Source organism: Hemibagrus wyckioides, linkage group LG12 (genome assembly GCF_019097595.1).
Source record: "Hemibagrus wyckioides isolate EC202008001 linkage group LG12, SWU_Hwy_1.0, whole genome shotgun sequence".
Classification (NCBI taxonomy): domain Eukaryota; kingdom Metazoa; phylum Chordata; class Actinopteri; order Siluriformes; family Bagridae; genus Hemibagrus; species Hemibagrus wyckioides.
This window is the reverse complement of record NC_080721.1, coordinates 10,233,835-10,256,049: the sequence shown is the minus strand read 5'-3', so window position 1 is coordinate 10,256,049 and position 22,215 is coordinate 10,233,835. Positions and strand designations below refer to the sequence as shown.

The 22,215-nt window shown below is 43.6% G+C and overlaps 1 protein-coding gene across 1 annotated transcript in view; it reads left to right on the top strand.

Annotated features, from left to right (window-relative positions):
* Nucleotides 1–22,215, top strand: part of jarid2b (jumonji and AT-rich interaction domain containing 2b) — a 116,229-nt gene that overhangs the window by 55,183 nt on the left and 38,831 nt on the right. The window contains exons 2-3 of the mRNA XM_058404839.1: nucleotides 6,172–6,307; nucleotides 11,120–11,243. Coding sequence (XP_058260822.1) covers nucleotides 6,172–6,307; nucleotides 11,120–11,243 — 260 coding nt within the window. The remainder of the gene's footprint in view (nucleotides 1–6,171; nucleotides 6,308–11,119; nucleotides 11,244–22,215) is intronic.

Below are 22,215 nucleotides of genomic sequence, written 5' to 3'. Positions count from 1 at the left end.
CAGAGAACTGGGGAAGGAGACAGAGAAAGAGGACAGAGAACTGGGGAACGAGACGGAGAAAGAGGACAGAGAACTGGGGAAGGAGACAGAGAAAGAGGACAGAGAACTGGGGAACGAGACGGAGAAAGAGGACAGAGGACTGGGGAAGGAGACAGAGAAAGAGGACAGAGAACTGGGGAACGAGACGGAGAAAGAGGACAGAGGACTGGGGAACGAAACGGAGAATGGGAGAAGGAGACTGAGGACTGGGGAACGAGACAGATAACTGGGGAACAGAGACTGTGAGAGACTGATGTTCATTATATCCTCAACATTTCCAATTTGGAGCTTTATCCTCGTTAGAAAGCCCCCCCCCACCCCCGACACTGTCTCTCTCTCTCTCCCGTGTTTTCTTTCGTCTCATCTCTCTCTCCCTTGTTCCTGTTGTGTTCTTTCAGGCAGCGCTCGTTGTTGGAACAAATTTGAGCGTGTTAAGTGAAAGCCCTGAGTTGGCAGCAAGCCCGTGTTGTACACTGATCAATCCCACGTGAGCGTCAGCGCCGCTATATTTAGGACGTGTGTGTGCGCGCGCGCGCTTGTTTAAGACGGGAGCGAGTGTTTCACACTGCAGAGAACGAGACAGAATCTGGGGTGTCGCTGAGAGAGCAAACTTCATGTCTTGAGCGATGATTTTTTCTCAGCATGACAGCTGGTGTGTGTGTGTGTGTGTGTGTTCTAGGTGTTTATTGATTATATTCACATGTTAATTGAGTATGATTTGGTTTGTAAAGCTTCAGATTGGATGCTCGGCCTTGTTTTATTTCTAGCCGCTGTCACCCGGTTGTGGATGATGTTCATTTAGCTACACTTTATTTGTTTATTACACAACCTGAAGTTTCGTCTCGTACCATGAACATCACAGCTGCACCAGGGACATTTTAATATTTAATGCATTTTTTTCTTGTCTGTCTGGGTGAACTCTAAAAACACTGATGTGACCAGAACAATATTATATTTTATTATTACATCATACATCACCCTGCAGACCTTCTACATAAATATTCTAGAGTATAAAGAGAATGTTAATGACTTAAATACACTCGTTGCATGGTATATAACATAAAATACAGCTCCAGACTCCAGATTTATAATTTAATTGATAAAATAACTGATCAGTTTCATGTTTATTCAGATCATGTAATAACTTCCGATTGCTAAGGTGTGTGTGTGTGCGTGTGTATTGGAACATTTTTACAGTTTAGCTTCGTTATTGTCCTGTTGCTATGGTGATATGGGGAGATCTTTTCAGGTAAAGTGGCAATCAAGTTAAATATCAGTAAATTCACGTCAACGAAGGTCAAAAGAGACGAGACGTCAAAAGAGACGAGACATCCTTGCTTTCCTATCGCGGTTACTCTCAGCTTGTTTTCATTTTGCAAGCCACAGATTGGTGAGCCAATAGGAAACGAGTGGGCGGGGCTTTCTGGTTGCTGGTTTCTGAAAGAATAGAGAAGCTGCATATTGTTTGTCTCGCTGGAAGAAATATGGAAAAAATTGAGGTCTCTTCTACCAACACATGTAAGAACCGTGTCTTTCTTTCTACCTGCTAAGATCTTCTCCTTAGCGATATTAGCGCCTGTGTGTATGCTTCTACTAAAACGCGTCTTCGTGTCACGCGAGAATAAAGTCCTGATTCAACACTGAATGTTGAAAAGCCGTGTTACGGATATTGCGGAAAGGTTCTGAGCAAGAGAGAGCGAGAGAGGTTGTGGCGATATTCACCGGGTTTTTCTTGATGATGATGATGATGATGATGATGTTCAGCTCGAGCTCGGTGATTTCTCCTGGAGAAAATAAACACACTCATACATGCTAACTCTCGACTTGGCAGCGTGCCGAAGAGGAGAAACCAACACACTTTCACGCACCTTCCTGATCAGCTGCCTGAGTTCAGAGCAGATTGTGTGTGTGTGTGTGTGTGTGTGTGTGTGTGTGGGGCTGGCCCAGAGCCAGACCCTAGTGTGTCAGGAGGGGGGAGAGGAGGGGTGAGAGTGTGAGGTAATTGCTCCATACCTGCCATCCTGCTGCACTGTGCTCTGGGGATCCTGTCACAGCGTCACCCTTTCAAGGCTTTTGACACACACACACACACACACACACACACACACGCGCATATGCATCAATACAAACTGGCAGGTTTTGGAACGGACCACCGTTGTTCTAATGCTGAATGGCACGAGCCTTGAGAGGACTGTTATAATTGTGTGTGTGTGTGTGTGTGTGTGTGTGTACGTACATGCATGCCCATGGGGGTGTCTAATGAGAAGACCTGGTGGTTTTCACACTCCTTGCACCCAATCAGCTTCTGTCAGTTGCTGTGTGTGTGTGTGTGTGTGTCTGCTGGGAGATGTAAAGCTCACCTGTCAGTGTCAGCCATGCCCCCCCATCTCTTTTGTTTGTCCAAACCCCTCCTTCATTACCCCACCACATAGAAAACAATGGAACATGCCTGATTGCTCAGAGTGTGTTCAGGGCTCTGGCTGTGTGTGTATGTGTGTGTGTGTTAGACTGTATAACGTTTTATCTATTTATTTCTTGTTTTTACTAACCTGTCTCTGTGTAGTGTTTATGGAAGGAGTCTCCAGTGTCAGTGTTGTGTAACTTTTCCGTTGGGACGTTTTTTCGGTATCAAACAGAATTTCTTTCTGCTTAAATACCAGCTTAGTTTCTAGAACATTCCACATTGTTTAGAATAGAGATGCCTTTATTTGTCAGATATACATTACTGCACAGTGAAATTCTTTCTTTTCATATCCCAGCTTTGGAAGTTGAGGTCAGAGCACAGGGTCAGCCATGATTCAGCACCCCTGGAGCAGAGAGGGTTAACGGCCTTTCTCAGGGGCCCAACAGGGGCAGCATGGCAGTGCTAGAGCTTGAACACCGATCCTCTGATCAACAACCCAGAGCCTTAACCACTCGAGTCATGTTCTTTAACGAATAACGTTGTTACAATTATAAGAACTGGGGAACGAGACGGAAAACTTCGAGACAGAGGTCTGGGGAACGAGACTGAGGACTGGGGAACGAGACGGAAAATTATGAGACTGAGAAGTGGGGAATGAGACAGAGGACTGGGAAACGAGACAGAACTGGGGAACGAGACAGAAAACTACGAGACTGAGGACTGGGGAACGAGACAGAAAACTACGAGACTGAGGACTGGGGAACGAGACTGAGAACTGGGGAACGAGATGGAAAACTACGAGACTGAGAACTGGGGAACGAGATGGAAAACTACGAGACTGAGAACTGGGGAACGAGACGGAAAACTACGAGACTGAGAACTGGGGAACGAGACGGAAAACTACGAGACTGAGAACTGGGGAACGAGACAGAAAACTACGAGACTGAGGACTGTCGTTAACTCTCGTTATCTGCTCAGCTGCTAACACTGTTGAATATTTTCCTAAACCACTTTTGTTGTGTTTTATTCCTCACAAACTTTCCCAGATGATTTCCAGAGTGTATTACTGACGCTTTTTATGGCCTTGTTATTGTGATAAAGTGGCGATTTATCTCTCTCTTATCCGCTAAGATCCTCATATCCTGTGATCCCCGCATGCTGATCCCACACTTGGGAATGCAGGAAGAATGTCCAGATGTCTATAAGACTTTTTGTGTTTAAGTCCTAATATGGCTGTAAACATGCTAATTGCTCCAGTTCTGTTTACGATTCGTAGTAACGTTTTTTTTCCCCCCTCCGTGTTCCTCACTTTTTCTTCATGGTGCAAACCTGAGGTAAAAATACGAAAATATTCGTTTGGAAGAAGGTTAAATGTGTTGAAACTAAAAGATCTCTGTGCAGCGTGTCTTCAGGATATTAGTTTTGTCTGTTTAGCGTCTGTACTTTTGACACTACAAAGCTCGCCAGCGTTTCAAAGACAAACTTGGCAGCTTTTTCCTGACAGCCTGAATATGAATCTCACTTAGCGTTATGGCCCTTTTGTGTCCACACACTCTTAAATCTGTTTCAGATGTGTCTGCGAACTGCTGGCTCTTTCTCTCTCTGGACGATTCGAGTGTGTCAAAACGCTAATCGCTAATGAGGCTTGTTTAATCCTTGATCTCATCAGTGCATTGCCAGACCTGGCTGAAAGTGTGTGTGTGTGTCTCAGTCTCACACACGCCTCTCTAATCTCCTAGAGCCCTGTCGTGTCTCCTGCTCTCTACTCTCATCGCCAAACGCTCGTTTTCATGCTCACTTGCGAGCCCCGGCACTCGCTAATAGATTCCTTGCACTGTTATCTCTGGCAAGATGACAGTAATTATTTTTCTGCTCTGAGGTGAAAACCTTTAGCCTGACTGAAGTGATTTTATTTCTTTCTCACTACAAGAATCATTTAGCTTATGCCCCAAATGCTAGAAGTCATTTTTACTTAGCGATTTTTTCCCCAGAATGGCAGCCATTTTGAGAGAATAAGTGCACGAAAAAAACCCCCCACAAAAATTGTAAAGTTAGCTACATTTCTTTGTGTGTGTGTGTGTAACAGGTCCTATAAACAAAGTGCTGTTTGTTTACCATGCTGGTGCCTTCATTCAGGATTTAGACAAAATTGCTAGCATTAGTAGCCAAATTACTAGCACTCGATTTTGCTTTTCTGTTGTTTAGGAATTTTCTTTCTTTTTTTTTGGTACACAGCATCTGTATATGTTCTATTTAATTCATCTTAGCTTTCTCATTCATATTAAATCAAATTTAAAATGCTGTCACCGAGCTACCATTGATAAAAATGCTATCAACTTTCTAACTAAATAGCTAGGATTTAGCTCACTAAACAAAACTGCTAGTCAGCCAAATTAGCTAGCTTCTGAATAGCTAGAGCAATCTTCACTTTTGCTCCCTTTTGTTTCTTTTCTATTTTGGCACACAGCAACTGTATGCTATATTTGATTTATTTTAGCTTTCTCGCTCATAATTCTCAGCTAGCATTCCCATGTTTGACCGATCTAACAGCCGGACGGTGCAGTGTTTACGCCTGTTTTTTCACCGTCTGATTTCCCTCTCCGTTAGCTTGTTTAAAAGCTGTTAGTTAAAACCAGGCACTAAGTCCTAACTCCTGCTTCTTGCTCTTGCTGTTGAAATGTTAGCTTCATCGAACATCTCTATACGTGTTTAATCGTTAGCTTATGATGCTGGAGGAACTGCAAAGGGATTAAATCTTCCTGTTTGTAGGTTTAAACACTCGCATTAAAAGATTCCAGTGTCTCGCAGATGAGGATGGGTTTCCTTTTGAGTTTTTCTTCATTGCTGTCACCGCTGACTTGGATATTCGGGATAAATATAAACTTAATTTTAAAACTTGTGTTGAATTTTTTAGATTCCTGTCAATCTGCTTTGTTACAGTGTCCAGTGATAAACAAATAAAAATGAATCGACATCTTAGAAACACGACCGGATCCCATTCACAGGCATATGAATGAAAATATGGAAATGTGTCAACGTGGAAGTCGGAATTCTGGCGGAAATTGAAAGGTGACCCATGAGAAAGTGACCTAGCAGCGGAGCCGATCTAAATAAGCGGCTTCAAATGGCTAGCTGCATTAGCCTCAAAGTAGTGGATCATTTGAAATAAAAACAAACATTATACACCCATATAAGCTTCATTGGCCGTATTTGTGCTCGAATATACACTGCCAAATGAATCGCTCATCTAACAGTGATGATCCGGGTGTAACAGGAAACCAGTCAGATGCTGGGAAATGGAAAAAGTTCTATTTCTTGTCTTGTAGCTTGACTGAAATCTGCTACATTACCTGAAGACATTTTGGGGGCTATACTGGATTTGTTTCCTCATGTTGTACATGATGACATGGCCACGACTTGTGTGCTTTAAGCACACACGACGTGTGTGCTTTATGCTCGGCGTAGGAAAGGAAGTGCACACGCTCACTGATGGGAAGTCAGCGTCAGGATTCTGTTCCTTTTTAGAAAGAATGAGACTGTGTTTTGAAATGTAACAGAAACGACCGGTTAAATCTAAAGTCTGCAGGAAAGACGCCAAACACTGAGGTGTTAGAACAACAGTGTCATGTTTGCTATTAGATGCGAGAGATTTGATTCAGTGAATATAAAACATCTTGTGTATTCCACTGAGCCAACACTAACCGGGTTGTTTGTTTGTTTGTTTGCAGGACGACAGCGATGGGATCCCCTGGTCGGAAGAGCGAGTGGTGCGGAAGGTCCTCTATCTCTCGCTGAAGGAGTTTAAGAGCGCACAGAAACGCCAGCTCTGTGACGGCCTCAGCGATGGAGCCAAAAGCCCGAACGGTGAGATCACATTTCTGTACTGTGTTCGGATCAGACTCCGATCACACCGCATCCGACTCGGACGTGGATTTGTACAGCGAGCTATTCGTCAGATCTATGCTTTGATGTACCAATGAGGGATGTGGTAGCTTGGTAGTTAAGGTGTTCCACCAAGCTGCCACTCCCTGATCAAGAGCCTTAATTGCTCAGTCGTAATGTAAGATAAAATTGTAAGTGGCTCTTGATAAGGGCGTCTGCCAAACGCCAGAAAACGTGACGATTCACTCTACAATATTCTTCTACAACAACTGTAAACTATACACAAAAGTAGAACCGGCCTGGCTTGGATTAAGAAAAAATGCAGATGTCGACGATTTGCTGAGGAAAAACACATGTACAACCCCTTGGCTGTTCAAGCAGATTTATTTACTTAAAACAACAACTTCTTTTTGTTTTTTATATCTCATCTCATCACCTTTTTTTATTATTATATATTTACATCAAGCCAATTTTACACAGTCCATATGAACATTCATTATTGTCTGTATCGTGCCGCTCGTATGAATTGTTATATATAGTTAATAAAATACCCGATAAGGACGAGCTCGTCTCCGTCGCTCAGCCGCAACCAGGCAGCGTCGTGTTAGCAGAGGATCAGTGTCAGATCTGATTTCCTCCTGCGTCGCCGTAGGCTAAGCCGCGGAAATATAATAACAGGGTTTCTTCACCGAGACGTCCTCCCACCGCTCTCTCGCTACCGGAGAGCGAGTGTGTGTTTAAGAGGGGGCGTGGCTCAGTGGCAGGGTGCCAACAGTGATCGACACGAGCTCCTGTGTTGTTGTTTTTTTTTTTGAGTGGAGTGGAGTGAGTGCTCCGGTGGCTGTCACTCTTCATTTCCCTCTCAGTCACAGCCGGTCCTGCACTCGACCCGTAATCACCGCCTGTCTCTGTCCACTTCCCTTTGTCTCGCTCTGCCTCTCAGCTTGTCTTCGTCTCACTTCCCGTGACCGTCTACACGTTCTAGCAATTTTTGCAACTTTCTCAAAATCCGTTTGTCTTTTCTACTTTTTTGTTTTCTCTTCCTGTTCCTCTTCCCCTTTCGGCAGAATGAATGCAGAACTGTCTCGGTTTCTGCTTTAGTAGCCAGAACGTTGGGAGTTTAAACGTCTAAAGACTTATTAAAAATAAATAAATAAAAAAAAATAAAAGTCTGACGGCTTGGATTCGATCCTTCGTCGTTTGGAGAATAAAAATGCCACATCAAGACGTGCTTAAAGTAAAAGTTTTGTTCTTCTCATCATTTCAAAGCTTCGCATATTTTTTACTGTGGTCTGAACAACATGGCGTCGGTTTTCATTTCAAAACAATCTGAGCAACACAACAAAATACGACTCGGTCTCGTTCCAGTGCAACTTTAAACCCTCTCGGTTTTTTTAAGGCCACAGTGTTTTAAAGGATCGTTTGAAGCAGCCGTGTAGAAGAAAACATTTTTATGAACAAAGCAACTTGTTTTAATGAGCTTTTACTAATGATTTATTTACTCGCTCTGCGGTTGTCAGCAAGCCGGTTGCTGGGTTTTTTCCACGGTAAGGTGTGTGTGTGTAGGGCTCAGCAGCACTGACTCAGCAGTTAACGTGCTGTTAGTGAACGTTCAGCTGCTCGAGATAACGTCTTGACCCTGAACTGCTCAAATCTCACCGTAGATTGCTCTGAATACAAGAGTCTGGTGAAGGAAGGAAGGATCAGGGAGGAAGGAAGTCAGGAAGGATCAGGGAGGAAGGGAAGGATCAGGAAGGAAGGAAGAAAGGATCAGAGAGGAAGGAAGGAAGTCAGGAAGGATCATGAAGGAAGGATCAGGGAGGAAGGAAGGCTCATGAAGGTAGGATCAAGGAGGAAGGAAGGGTCAGGGAGGAAGATGGTCAGGAAGGATCAGGGAGGAAGGATGTAAGGAAGAATCAGGGAGGAAGGAAGTCAGGATGGATCAGGGAGGAAGGAAGTCGGGAGGGATCAGGGAGGAAGGAAGGATCAGGGAGGAAGATAGTCAGGAAGGATCATGGAGGAAGGGAGAAAGGAAGGATCAGAAAGGAAGTAAGGATTAGAATTGAATTAAAGAAGGAAGGATCAGGAAGGAAGGATGAGGAAGGATGGAAGAAAAGATCAGTAGGGAACGATGGAGCAGGGAGGAATGATCAGGAAGGAAGGCAGAATCTGAGGGGTATCATAGTATCTTGCCACTATGAAAAATGGAATATTTGCTCAAGAAAAAAATATTACAATTGGTTTAGATTAAAAAAATAAGATTCTCAACCAATCATGATTTCATTGCTGTAATAGTTACACAAGTTTTTAAAGACACAGAGTGACGCACAGTATTGACACACAGCCTCTGGAGGATGTTACATCACTATAGTATCACCTCGGCATTGTGGCTTTGATGCTCAGCTCAGGTCTGAGTGTTCAAGTGTTTGATTTCATTCAGCATCATGAAAACATACACTCCAATCATGCACAATATACAGAAACTTTCTTCCTTTTTTGTTTTTGGTGGGGGTTTTTTTGTTTGTTTTTTTTTTTAGAATTTTTTTTTTAAATTTAATTCTAAAATAAGATTTATATTTAAAAAGCACCAAAACAACTCACATTGAGTTAATCAGTAAAATGCCGATAAAATATATAAGAAATAATAAATAAAATAAAAATAAATAAATAAATCTTTAAAAACTAATAGACACACTTTTTTTTTTTTTTTTTTTATTTCTCTGATCTTTTTTAATTCTAATATAACAACCCACATTAATGAAATAAATAATAATAAATCTTAAAAATAAACAAATTTTGTTGGTCATTTTTTCCTTTTTTCTTTTTTTTTCTTTTTTAAGACAAAATGTTACGAGGGTTTAGGCGTAAAGTTTGAAGCTTCTAGCTGAATTTGCACTGATTTTACCCATTTTTTCTCTGTGTAAATTTGATTAACTTTTTAAACATTTTTACTTAATTCTTTTTTTCTCTTTATGTCTCTATACTTTTGTACAGCTGCTTTGAGACGATGTCCAATAGTTATACAAATAAATTGAATTAAATCTACAATTTTTTTTCTCATTTTATTTTCTCATGACATGCACTGTATTCTTTTAATTTATTTAAAAGAAATAAACAAAAAGTTCTTTTATTTATTTAAAAGAAATAAACAAAAAGTTCTTGCTCATCCCATGCCACTGATGTCACTGGGTCCTGGTCTGCAGAGAGAAGGTCCAGAGCCTGAAATAAAATGGAGGTTTGGTTTGATAGAGTGAGGTATAAATCTGAATTGGAGTGATGTAAAGGCTGGGGCTAACATGCCACGCTACAATTTTTTCCCCATTCCTCTGTTTCGAGCTCTAACCGCTCGCTCTCTCCACGCTGGCGCTGCATAGGCTGATGGGAAAGCAGCGTCCTGTAATGTAGCCGCTCAGGAGTCTCTCCTTCGCTCTGCTCCGTCTGTAGAAGCCATTTTGACTCCAGTGGTTCTGCTTTGCTGCATCGTTAGTTAAAATGTTTTGTCCCTGGAGAGCGGCGAGCCTCTCCGGCCGGTTTTGAAGCGCAGCCGTGGTGGTCTCGTCTTTTTACAGCCTCTCATGCGTGTTTTACAGAAAAGCTTCATTTGATCGCTCTTTGACTTTTGTTTGTTTGTTTAAAGGCTGACTGATGAGTTTGGGGAAGAGGGAAAAAAAAGAAGACGTGGTTGGGAAGAGGGTGGAGTGGGGGTGGTAGGGGGTATTTGTGTGTGTGTGTGGGGGGGGGGGTTGGTTAAACTGAAGCGAACGCTAATCTCTTAGAAAAACAAGCGGGGTTGAGTGGTAATGACAAAATAGAGCCACTTGGAGATCTGATTCATGTCCTAGTGTGCAGTTTGGAGTGTTTGAAGTTCTAACATGATGTGCAAAGCAAATAAAACTGATGTGAAGGTGTGTGTTTGTGTGCGTGAGAGTGTGTGTGTGTGAGAGAGAGTGTTTGTATGTGCGATTGAGAGAGTTTGTGTGTGTGTGTGAGAGAGAGTGTGTGTGAGAAAGTGTGTGTGTGTGAGGACTCTACAGATAATCTACACTTTGGCCAGTCTGTAAGCCAGATCCTATTATATGAAAGAATATAGTGATGACAGGCTGTAGCATTTTGTGTGTGTGTGCATGCACATGCATGTAGTTCCACAGACCCAACCTACCGCAGCGAGGTCCTGGTGTGTGTGAAGCCTCACAATGACACACTGCGGTTTTTCCTCTCTCCTCATGCAGCCGGGTGTCTGGACTCGCTTCCTCCACTCTTCTCTTCTCTACACTTCTCCTTTAAGAGCCACGACTTCCAACAACCGACTCTGCTGTTCTCTTCCTCTTTCCTCCTCTACCTCTCTTATTTACCTGCCCTGTACAGTCTCCTAGCTTTCACTTCAGGCCTGTCCTTGACCAACGTGTTACTGTTAGTATATCTGCTGCAACAAAAATGTACCACCTCAGAGTTCGATTACGTTCCAAAAACAACACATCGTGACGTGTTTAATCCCTCTAACGTCTAGTAATGCTATCATGCGAACAGTTTCCATAAGCTTTCGTGCGCTTTAATCCGTTGACATTTACACTGCATCGTGTATTAAACAAGCTCACGCCTGTCATCACGTCCATTCTCTGCTCTAAACACTTCTCCTTTCTTTACCAGCTTCTCTTTAGTTAAAAAGAGACGTAGCATGTCGTGCTGTCGAAGAAAAAAAATTATTTTAAAATATCAGTTTATATTGGAGCATCAAGAGGTTTTTAGAATGATGAAGGCAATTATTTGACCCTCTTTGTCGCTGTGTGTGTGTAGGTTCTCTGTCTAGTGTCCAGCTCAATGGTTCTGGCTCTAAAGGAGGACGTAAAGAGGACGACTCTCGCTCTCAGAGTACGGATGGAGGGAGTGAATGCTGGGAGGATGGACAGGCCAAAAAGAGGTGAAAACACACACACACACACACACACATGCACGCACATGCTCTCCCAGAGCGTATTCATAAATCTCTTCCTTTTCATGTCTTTTTTTTCCTCCGTGAGTGTGTTTGAGTAGAACAGGGTGTGTGTTACAGCAGAACAAAAGCGTGACATGATGATCAGTGAGGTGATTAAAGCGGAGTATAAAAGACGCTCAGAATCGGCGCCGGACGTCTAAACCTTAAGCCGACAGGACCGATAGAAGGCGCCGTGCGACGCAGACGTTCCTCCCGCGATCCGTTTCCTTCCCGGCGACGGGTTCTGATAGCCGCTCGGAGCCGTGCACCGCGCTTATTAGCGAGATAATGATAACACGAGCGCTTCCACAATAGAGTTGTCATTTGCGGGGATCAGAGGGCTTTATAATAAGCACTCATTCTTTGAAATTAATTTTCATTTCTTGTCACTTTTAATTAGTCTCTTTAAGCCATGCTCAGTATTTGTTTGAATTAATAATTAAAGAGGAAGGGAAATGAGATGTGTTCGTGTACAGTCTGCAATTAACTCTTCGCCATGTTTCATTTTTTTTTTTTTTTTTTTTTTTTTTTTTTTTTTTTTGTGTAGCGCGAATGCACTAAAGCCACTTCAAGGAGCGAAAGCAATTACCTCAGACGATATGTAGCGGGTTTCTTTCTTTATACTCACAGGCAAATAAACAAGCACCTGAGGTGTAGTGTGCCTTTAAAAAAAATTTTAAAAAAGCTTTTGAAATAAGGGAAAAGAATTGTAGCTTATTTGGCTCGAGCACCAGGGTGATGCAGTCTCTATTTATTTTAATAGAGTTTTTATTTATCTACCGAATGCTGATTCTCCATCGCTGCCTGTTGCTGTTTCAGAAATGTAAAGGTACATTAAAAGTGGGGAAGAATGGTTCCTACTGATGACTAGAATGCGTCTTCAGGTGACGTTTAGGGCGTAGTGGGGAATACTGTGCACTAGTCATGTGTTGCTCTACACTGAAGTGTATGAAATGACTTGTTGGCTTTAGCACTCCAGAGAACTTGTCTAACCACAGTCTCAAAATCAAACCACAAGCAAGCCGATTATTCATTACATCTACTAAACCTCCTCCTAAATTTTATTATAAATAATTAAATAAACTAAACCGAGGTCTGTGAGTAGTCGGGAGCTGCTGTGTTCAAGGCAGGTCATGGAGTGTAAGTATCCAAATGAACCGACCACAGAACACATGCACGCTATTCATGTGAACGTTTTTATTAATTTTTACTTATTTTTGCTATGAAGCTACCCTGTGGAAAAATGTATCTCATTCCCTTTATTCCCACACCTGTCTTTAGCGCATTTGTTTGTTCTTGCTCCCTATGAGCAGGGTGTCTATGTTAATGTGATTCCCATGAAACCCACACAAGGTTCAAACAAAGGAATATCTTCATATCCTGTTTTGCTTGCTGTAACATAACTCACGAGCAGAGCAGAGCAGAGTGGAGCTTCGGTTATTCGAGCCAGCTCTGCACTAGAGGTAGTACAAAGTTCTTAAAGATGTACTCGCACCCCCTTCCTGGATTTCAGGAACAGAAGTTTTTCTTTGATGTGAGTTTGTGTACACTCGGGCACACTTATCTCAGAGGAAAGCCCGTAGATGAAAAGAATTAGCCTTATGAAGCACTCATTCATCCAGGATTCTCCGTATAATCCCCCCATCCCACACACACACACACACCAACACACACACATGCAGCAAACACCCACGCAAAGTGAAGTGCCAGCTCTCTCTCTCTCTCTGAAGAGGGTTGAATCAATCTCCAGAGGGCTGCATGGGAACAAAAGTACCAAAAACCGAGACACCGAATCAAAGGCAGCCAAAACATACACAACCGTCCAGAATGCAGCAGATGTCCAGGCCGGCCTCCTTCAAGAAAGACATTTACCGTCGCTTGCTGGGGGGAGGCGTTTGAGACTCCCAGGTAACGTACTTACTTGTGGGCAGAAGTCAGGACCAGTGTGTACGGTTTGAGGATCAGCGTGCAACACCTGCCTGCAGTCCTACCTGTCATTTAATACTGCATGGCAATCTTTAATCAGTGTTCTGCCCCCCCTAGACACCATCATTAAAACAGTAGTTAGAAGGAGAGACAGACGGAGAGGTGGGGAAAGGAAGAAAGACAGACAGAATGGGGGGTTGTGAGTGTGTGTGTGTGTGTGAGAGAGAGAGAGAGAGAGAGAGAGAGAGAGAGAGGCTGAGCTGGGATTTAAATAAGCACAAAGAGAGTGAGCCGCCATCGCCACACTGTCAACAACAGCGGCTTTTTGCTCTTGAGTGCCTTTCTCTGCCTTTCATTAGAGTGGCAGCTCTGCTCAGCCCTAATGAGAGACCCGCTCACTTGGCGCTGTGTGCCCGTCTGCGCTTTACCACTTTTTTGTGGCTAACGTGTTTGCTGCAGTTCTTCTTGGCTTAACATTCAATTGAGGAGGTGCCAGTGTCTCCTACACCTGGCCTGGGTGGAAAAACAGGAAGGGGAGGAAAGAGGAATGAAGAAAAGTGGAGTGGGGAGAGCACATCAAGGTCCAGGTGCCAGGGTACCAGGTTGCAGGGAAAGGCTAAGGCAAGGCGGATGAGAGTAGCTCAGTGTTTGCGTTCCCAGGCTTCTAAGAGATGCAGATCTTGCAGAAACTTTATTTTGTGCCAAAGGCATAACTGACACTGGACTCGAGGCACACGTGGTACTCATTGGACTGGCAGAATACCCTGCGCCAAGGGCTTCTTTTGTTTGTCCTTGCTAGTTTGTTTGCCCACTTGAAATTCCCTCTCATGGTGAACATTACTGGTATGCTTGTTCTCTTGCTCTGTGTAGTCAGTGCCAAATCGTTTTCTAGTAGTTTGCCAATTTCAGCGCTCTCCTCGCTCGGTGTCCCTCCTTCTCATTTCCACTGTTGGTTTGTTTTTTTGTTGATTTCGATGCACCCATTCAAGCAGGCGTGCAGCCATTGCCTATTTCTATGGTTACACAATGGTGTTATTGATTTTGCCGTAAATCCCTTTGGTGTCACGAATGCTGCATGCTGATCAGTGTGTCGAACAGAGTAAGGAATCGATGCTGGCTACAAAGACAGCGATTAGGCATGATTGCTCACTCTCAGTGGAGTAATGACTTGCGTGTTTAGCATGCAGTGTGCCTGTGTGTAGTGGAGCAGGGAGGAGATTGGCTAGAGGTAGCGTGAGAAACTGAGATCCATGTATACCGTTGGATTCCACAATCCTGTTGAGTCACTGCCCAGGTACAGCTTTTTGGCTCCAGAGGATTGCTGAGTCACAGAGCAGGAATGTCCTTTGGTCGAGGGCTTAACTAAAGTGTTTGCTTTCAGGAGTCAAGGCTGCGGGCATGACTGATCTTTATTGGATATGGAAGGAGTGGAACAGGGTGCATTAAGATTGATATGCCATTGACGCACTGAAGTGCTCGGAGGCGTTCATTTCAAAATTTCGAGACTTTGGTTGAAAATGCACAGTCACCCAGTTGCAGGGGGTTGAGCAACAGTGAAAAGAATGTTTAAAATAGGATGAGCTTGAAAGCAGTGTAGAGAGGGGTGGAAAATGGGCATATATATACTTGTATCCTGTCTCCATAAAAGAAATGGAATGTGCTTTCTTTGTTCAGCACACAGTCAGAGCAATATGTGACTCATTTGGCACAATATAAAAGTGTGATTCCTTGCATCATTACAATGATTCCTACTCGGTTTTGGTAGCAAAACAGTGTCACATAGGGATTATTCTCTAGTCTAGAGCAATCCAAGATCTCTTCTGGCACCTCTCTGTTGTACTATTGTCCAGACATGCTTGTGTTACACTCCCTAGGGCTTGGGAACATGGGGCAGCCCGGAGCGGGATCTTTTGTCAGCTTGTGGAAGTTATTAGCTAGCTAGTGAATCTAGAGACAAGGCCAAGACTGAAAAGCTCGAGTGATTGCACCTGTCTGAGCTATGGTGTCTTGTTTCTTCATTAAACCACATGGTCTGTTCTGTCCATGGCCTATAAACAGTGATAGACATCTTAAAAGGAGACCGGGGATGGACACCCAGACATTTACAGGCTTATTGGTCTCTCTTGTGCTTTATTTTTCTCCTGTTCTGTCTACCTCCCTCTTTGTCATTCTCACAGCTCGAGAATCCATTAAAAGCACATGTTTTTAAGTGAATGTTCCACCAAGTCAGCAAAATAAAATGTGTATCTTTGTGGGTCCTCATCATCTACTGTTGTGCAAATATAAAAAAAATAGAGGGCACAACAAGATGATCTAATCAAAGGGTGTGCTTCCCAAAAACACAGTTCTGGAGAAACTGGAATATGTACATGCTAGGTCATCATTCCTTGCCTCTGACTTCAGCTTGCCTACCACTTTCCTTCCATCAGGTCCTCACATGTGGGTGAGTTATTGTGGTCCACCATAATTTATAATTGCGTTTTGGTGGTAAGATTGGCCTAACATTTTGATCTAGCCTGAAGATATATGTGTAAATAAAACAAGTGCTAACTGTTGTTGAATAATCACTCGAGAGCTTCGTTCCCTTTCTCTTTGCTCTCATGGAAAAACAGTCTTATAAATCAGTTATTTGGAACAAGAGTGTGTATGAAACCTGGGTGTTCAGTTTTGCTTGGCATCTGTGCCTTCTGTGTTTGATCCACCAGTGCCCTAGATTGTGGCAATTGGAGAAGGATGGGAAGTAAGGGGTCAAAAAAATGCGGTCATCTCTGGTGGTCCTGCTTGCTCAGACACACCGAAAAGCAATAAACACTTTAGCTCTGGCAGCTGTGTTTACATTAAGTATCCACAGTCAGGTTCTCCTTCGGGAATGGTGTTAAAGTCGCACTTATTTATTTCCAAGCAGGAGGTCAGTCTTGCTTTCTGGCTTGTCATTACTGTATCAACAAGAAATGTCTGTTCTGGGTTTCTCCCAGTACCCAGAGTTGTGTTTAATACAGGAATTGGGTTGGGTTTGTGATAGCATCATCTGTCATAACTACTGGATAATTTTGTTCTGCTCTGTGTTTTAGATAAATGAATTCTACCCCATGTTATCTTGGGGTTACTGACCCAAAAAACCCTACAAGAGTCTGCGTTTTGGGGCCTTCATTATCCAGGACAGTGTTAGGGTTACTGACCCTCTTGGAAAAATTCCATCTTAGAGAATCAAGGTTTTTGTTTTCGTGTCCCAGCACATGATTGGGGGGTTACTAAGATAAAAGGGTGTATAGTTACCTACTTGACCCCATATTGAATTTGGGTTATTGCTGCTGGTCCTTCACAGTGTTATGTTTTATGGACCTTGCTACTTGGTTCTTGATTTGAATGAGCCCAGTAAGTGGTAAGGTTTCTAGACCTTGCTTCTCGGAGGATTCCAGTTTTTAGGAATCCTCTATAAGGTCATCAGGATTCCGAGAATGGAGTTCAGGATCTTCAGTGTCGAAGCACTGTACTGCTGTGCACGCGTGTTGCTGGCTGTGTTTTGCTCTCCTGTGAGCCAGCTGCTCTGTACTGGCAGGCGCTGCAGGGAGAGTTTATCATGAACATGTGGCCCATCTGGAGCTGTTTAGCTTTCAGGGGGGAAAATAGAAGGAATGAAAGAGAAAAAGAAAGACAGAGAAAATGAGGCAGAGCTAGACTGAGAACATCAGCCAGTAGCTGTGAACAAAATTTGTCGCACTGCACACTTGATGCCATTGTTGTCTTTTTGCCAAACTCTTTTATGATGTCAGGATAGGTTTAAACCAGGTTTCCATCATGAATTTGTGCATCAAACTGCATGCCAACCCAGTAGGGCAAGTTGTATTAGGTACATTTCTTATAGAATTAATTATTCTAAAAAGCTTCACCTTAATGAAGGTTCCTGTAACCTGATTTTAGGTGGTTTGTCGATACCCGCGATGAGGATTAGAGGGCTTTGGTCTATGTGTTGCTGATCATTTAATTCTAGGAGCTTCTTCGATGCCTGTTTTTACTATGTTAGTGACCAGGCTGACATGGTAGAGATGTGCAGTTAACCCCTCAGATAAGTGCTTGAGCCTTGTTCATTTGAGAGGGCAGCTAAAAGCTCATGTTAATACTGGGGGGAAAAAAAAGGTTCTGCAGTTCCCACAAAAAAATGCAAGCCATTGCCAACCCTCCCTCTCTGAACCTCAAATAGCTTCACCCCCTAGGGTCAATCGGAGCCTGTCCTCTCTTCATCGCATCATCCATCTACTCGCTCCACTCATTCATCTCACTCTCCCTCCCTCTGAGGCTCACCCCTGCTCCTCTCGTCTGCCGCTGAGATTAGGAGCGACTCCTGCAGATAAGGAATGCTTTGATACCCTAGGGCAGAACTGGAAGGGTCATACTGTTTACTCATGGTGCCTAAGCCAAGCTTTTGTTTTGCAGAAGCCCCCCCTCCCACCCCCCTGGCCCTACCCCTAACTTATGCTCTTTTAGATGAGTGTTAACCTCTGCCGATGACAGCCAAACACACTGGATCCACAGTCCCCATTTGTGTGACTATCCTGGAAGTGCAAAGTTTGAGACAGATTACATTACAAGAGATTTTTAGGGTCTCACCAGGACCTGTTTGTGACACCTTCTGTTGACCAGTAGGTGATTAGTAAGCTTTGTTTATGTGCTGAATGCTAAAATCACCTTTAAGTCATTCAAGTAGGAACCAGTAGAATGAAGAATAGGATGACCTCCTGTATGTGCCAATTTTCGAGTCAAGACCAAAGTGTGTGAACTCGCATGTGTTTCTTCATACACACGTTCATGTTTAAAAGCACGGGATTTTGCGTGTGTCAGCTAGTGATGTACACCAGTGCTTGCAGTGAAACTAGCTTTGGGGAAAACCGCAGATCACAGCAGCTGTTGCTTATAAAGCGAGGTAACGTGAAGGTTATGAAAGCATTTCCTCCCCCCTCCTATCCTGTGTTTTTTAGCCGAGCGAGTCCAGGCTGCGCTGCTCTAGCTTTCCGGCGGGGCCGAAACTCTTGCTTTTCACTCCTGCCGCTACTCTCAGAGCTAATCAGTGAAACAGAACAGCAACACATGTAGAAACATCAGAGCGGCATCACTTTGAAGGCTGAGGTGAAGGAGATTAGACTGGGATGAATAGGGACATCCTGTGGTAATCCCCTCTCCATCACCTCCTCCGCAGGTGCTCACCCACCTCTCTCACTCTTTTCCCTTTTCCGTATTCTTTTCTTTCTTTCAAAAAAGAGTTTTTTCTCACTCTTTCTTTCTCTCTCCCTGCTTCCCTCCGTATGGAATACTGTCCAGAAGATATAAACCCATATCTCAGCCTCCTGATGATGATAAGGTGTTACTTTTTCAGCCTAGGACAAGATGGCAACAAAACACAAAGCAGGCATGTGTAGACTTGCAGAAGTACCACTGTTTCAATTTCTCCGGTGTAGTAAAGAGACAGAGTGCTCTCTTTGCCCATCACTCATTCTTCTCTGCTGTCTTTCACCCAGCACTGTCATTCTCCTCTGCTCTCTTTAACCCAATGCACTGCTTTTCCAGGACTGATAGGCGCGTCGGGGTAAGGGGATCGGCGCCCTTCCCTCCCCGTGATGATCTCAGCCTATTGTGGGTTTTTATCAGCGTTGAATAATGCATGGCCCTGGCCTCCCATTAAACTCGCGCCATTGTGAAAGCCACTATCAGCCCCATTAAGAAGAGCACAGGGCAGGAAGCTCAGTGGGGTTATTGGGTTTCAGGATCTCTTGCTCAGGATGGAAGGGAGAGAAAAGCTCCAGCGGAAGAGGGACGTCTAGAGGAGCCAGTCTTGGGCTCCTTTAGTTCCGCTCCGGGGCAAGTGGGTGATAGAGGAGAGGAGTAGAGGATGTGGTCAAGGAGGAGTGTACCCTCCTCCTTTTTGGAGTCTGATTTATAACCATATTACCAGAGCTCTGTCTTTGCAGCACTCCAGCCGTGTTCCCTGGCAGCTTTACATTGTTGCCGACGTGCCATCTGCTGACCGAGCGCTGAGAAAATGCACACACCGCTGATTCGTCCCTCGTACACCATGGTTGAACAGTTTGTGATTCATGAGCTTTTTAAACAGTGCCAGAAAAAACATGCATGATTAACTCTGTGCAAAGAGTAATGGGTAAATAAGCACTGCTTTGACACGCCGCCTGCATTTCAGGCCCTCGTAGAGTCGGTTTTGTGTTAATCCGTCAGAATCATCCGTGCTCTCCGGGATCTTCATTTTTCACCTTGACCAGCACTGAAAGGAGTGCTCTCATACTGGTGTATCTTCCAAGAAAGCTCTGTGTTTCTGTTTCTCAGCTTTGCTGAGGTTCAGTTTGAAGTACACTGGGTTTCTTGCTCCATCTGCTTCTAATAGACTCTGCATGCTCAGCGTTTGAGTCGTGTAGCTGTGGTCAGAGGTCAGAGTGGGACGTCTTGGGGGATATCCTTCCTCCTTTGAATCTCTGCAGGTGCTTGCTTTCCCATTACTCTATTTTTATATATCTTCCAGCCTATCTGTGTTGCCGAAGGCTTGTGCACCACATGATATCTATTCACCACATCGCTGTGATTATGGCAACAATAATTTGACCTGTTTACTTGACTATAAACCCAACAATAACCATTACACTCTGACTATAAAGGTCTTAGAAAAAGGTCAGGTGTCCTTTTTGATGTACAGTAAGAAGTAATTCCAGCTGCGTGCATCTGTGTGAAGTCAGATCCTGGTAACGTTTCACCACAAATTCCGTAAAGGTGTTATGTAGAATTCGGTGTATGAAGCTTTTTCACTGAATAACACATGTACATCATCTACAATAACACATGTACATCATTGCTCCTACACTACAGATGCAGTTCTTGTGAAAAGCAGTAAAAACACACCGAAGGGTCCGTCACAGCGGACCGTCGTCGTTCCCGACTTTAACTAGGTTTCATTTTATTTAATAGCCTTGTTCTGTCTTGTTTGGTTTAAAGCTGGGTTCCTTTGATGTCCCTTGAAAAATTGCATCCATTGTACCTTTTGCTTCTCGAACACGGCGCTTAAATTAGATTTTAAACCTTTGTGAATTGCAGTCTTAAATGGTGTTTAGATGGGTAATATTTTATTAAGGCTCTTGGCCTCTGGCCCGGGCTTGTGGGGATGATTTGTTTTGAAGTGTTTATATGTGTGTGTTGGCTTACGCTTGCAGCTCAGCTCGGTTTCCCCAAAACGTCTCTGACATTGTGATGAACTGTCAGTCGCTGTGTAATCTCTTGTGAAAAATAGCTGCTGGCTTTGTCCCCAGGGAAGATTTCACTTCTCCCTCCGCCATTTGTCCACATTCCAGTGTCTGTCAACAGCCCAGGATTCTTCACTTATCCAACCTGCACAGCTGTGATCCTCTCTCTCTTGCTCTCTCTCTCACTCTCTCTCACTCTCTCATTTCGTCTCGATAACAAGGCACCCAAGCGTATGGAGCAAGGCTTCCATTATCAGCTGGATGCAGTCTCGGGCTTGTGGGCTGTGTGTGGTTTCAGTCGTCTCTTGCAGGATTCCCGAGCATGTTTTGACTTTAATTTGCACCGGTCAGTGCCGAGCTTGAGGCTCATGCCGCCCTGCTGTGTTTGGGTGCTCCGCCTAGAGCGGTGTGTGAGCAGATTTTTCACAGTAAAAGGAATGGCTGGGAGGAATGTGGCATCCGGCAGGTGATGGAGGACAAAATAAAGCTATAGAGGTGCATGTGTGAGAGTAGTACTCATTCAGGAGCGTCACTATAAATGAAGCGCTGCAAAGCCTGGATCTCACTCTCTCTCACTTTCTTCGCCATCCACCAATCCATCCATCCATCCATTTTCATTGAATCTCTCTCTCTCTCTCCATCCATCCATCCATCCATCCCCACCCATCCATTTTCATTGTATCTCTCTCTATTTATCTTTTTCTTTTTTCTCTCCATCCATCTACCCACTCCCCTGTCTCTCTCTCTTTCCCTCTCTCCCTCTCTTTACTTTATTGCTCTTAAACAACTTTCAAAGCTAATATTTTATTCATTAAAAAAAAAAAAAACCTCTACTTTTTCTCCATTTCTTGTTACGTTCAATCTTGTGGAACATCTGTGAATGAACTTGTTATAGCAGCTTTATAAACACTCATTCCCTCTCCTGCCTTTTTTTCTCTTTTCCTGAAAAAGCCAAAAACCTACCAATGGCTTCACTACTGAAACAAAACGCTCGCACTGGAGACTCCTTTAAAAAAAAAATTCTCTTTACCAGAGCATTTCTCTCTATGGAAGCAAGTGGTTACTATGGAAACGATGGCATATTACAGCATTAACGTTATTATAATGCTTAAAGCCGATGGACTGTCAGAGCTGCTGATAGATAATGAATCAACACCTGAATCAGAGTGAAGAATTTAATAGCACTGTGCTATAAGGTGGTGTATAATAGAATATCTAATAAGCAAAGTATTGATCCAGTCATGCACTTCCCTGATGTATTCCCACTAGTTCTTCCTCCTCCTCCAAATCATTCCCCTCCCCCCCTTTTCTGATGCTAATATTCTCCATTAGTGATCACAGCCCCTCTTTATCTCCCAGTCTGGGGCTCTTACTTTACCTCTCTCTCTATTTTCGGTTATTTACTGTCATTTAGTCGTACAGTCGCTCATCAAAGCCGCGCTCCGTTTCACAGCGAGCAGTAAGTTTAGAGCCGCACATTCTTCTCATTTTCTGCCAGAGCAGGAAATGGCCTTTGCATATTTCATGCAGTTCTCTGATCTTCTAATATTCACAGGTCGATGAGGGTTTTTTTTTTTAAAAGCTTTCGAGCGATGTGTGGCTTTCAGTACTGTCTCTCAGCACATCATGTCTCTCTCTCTCTCTCTCACTTGCTCTCTCTCTATTTCTCTACTTCCCTCTCTCTTTCTGTTTTCCTCACTCTCTCTACCTGTCTCTCTCTCCCTCTCTTTCTCATCTTGTCTCTTTTACTGTCT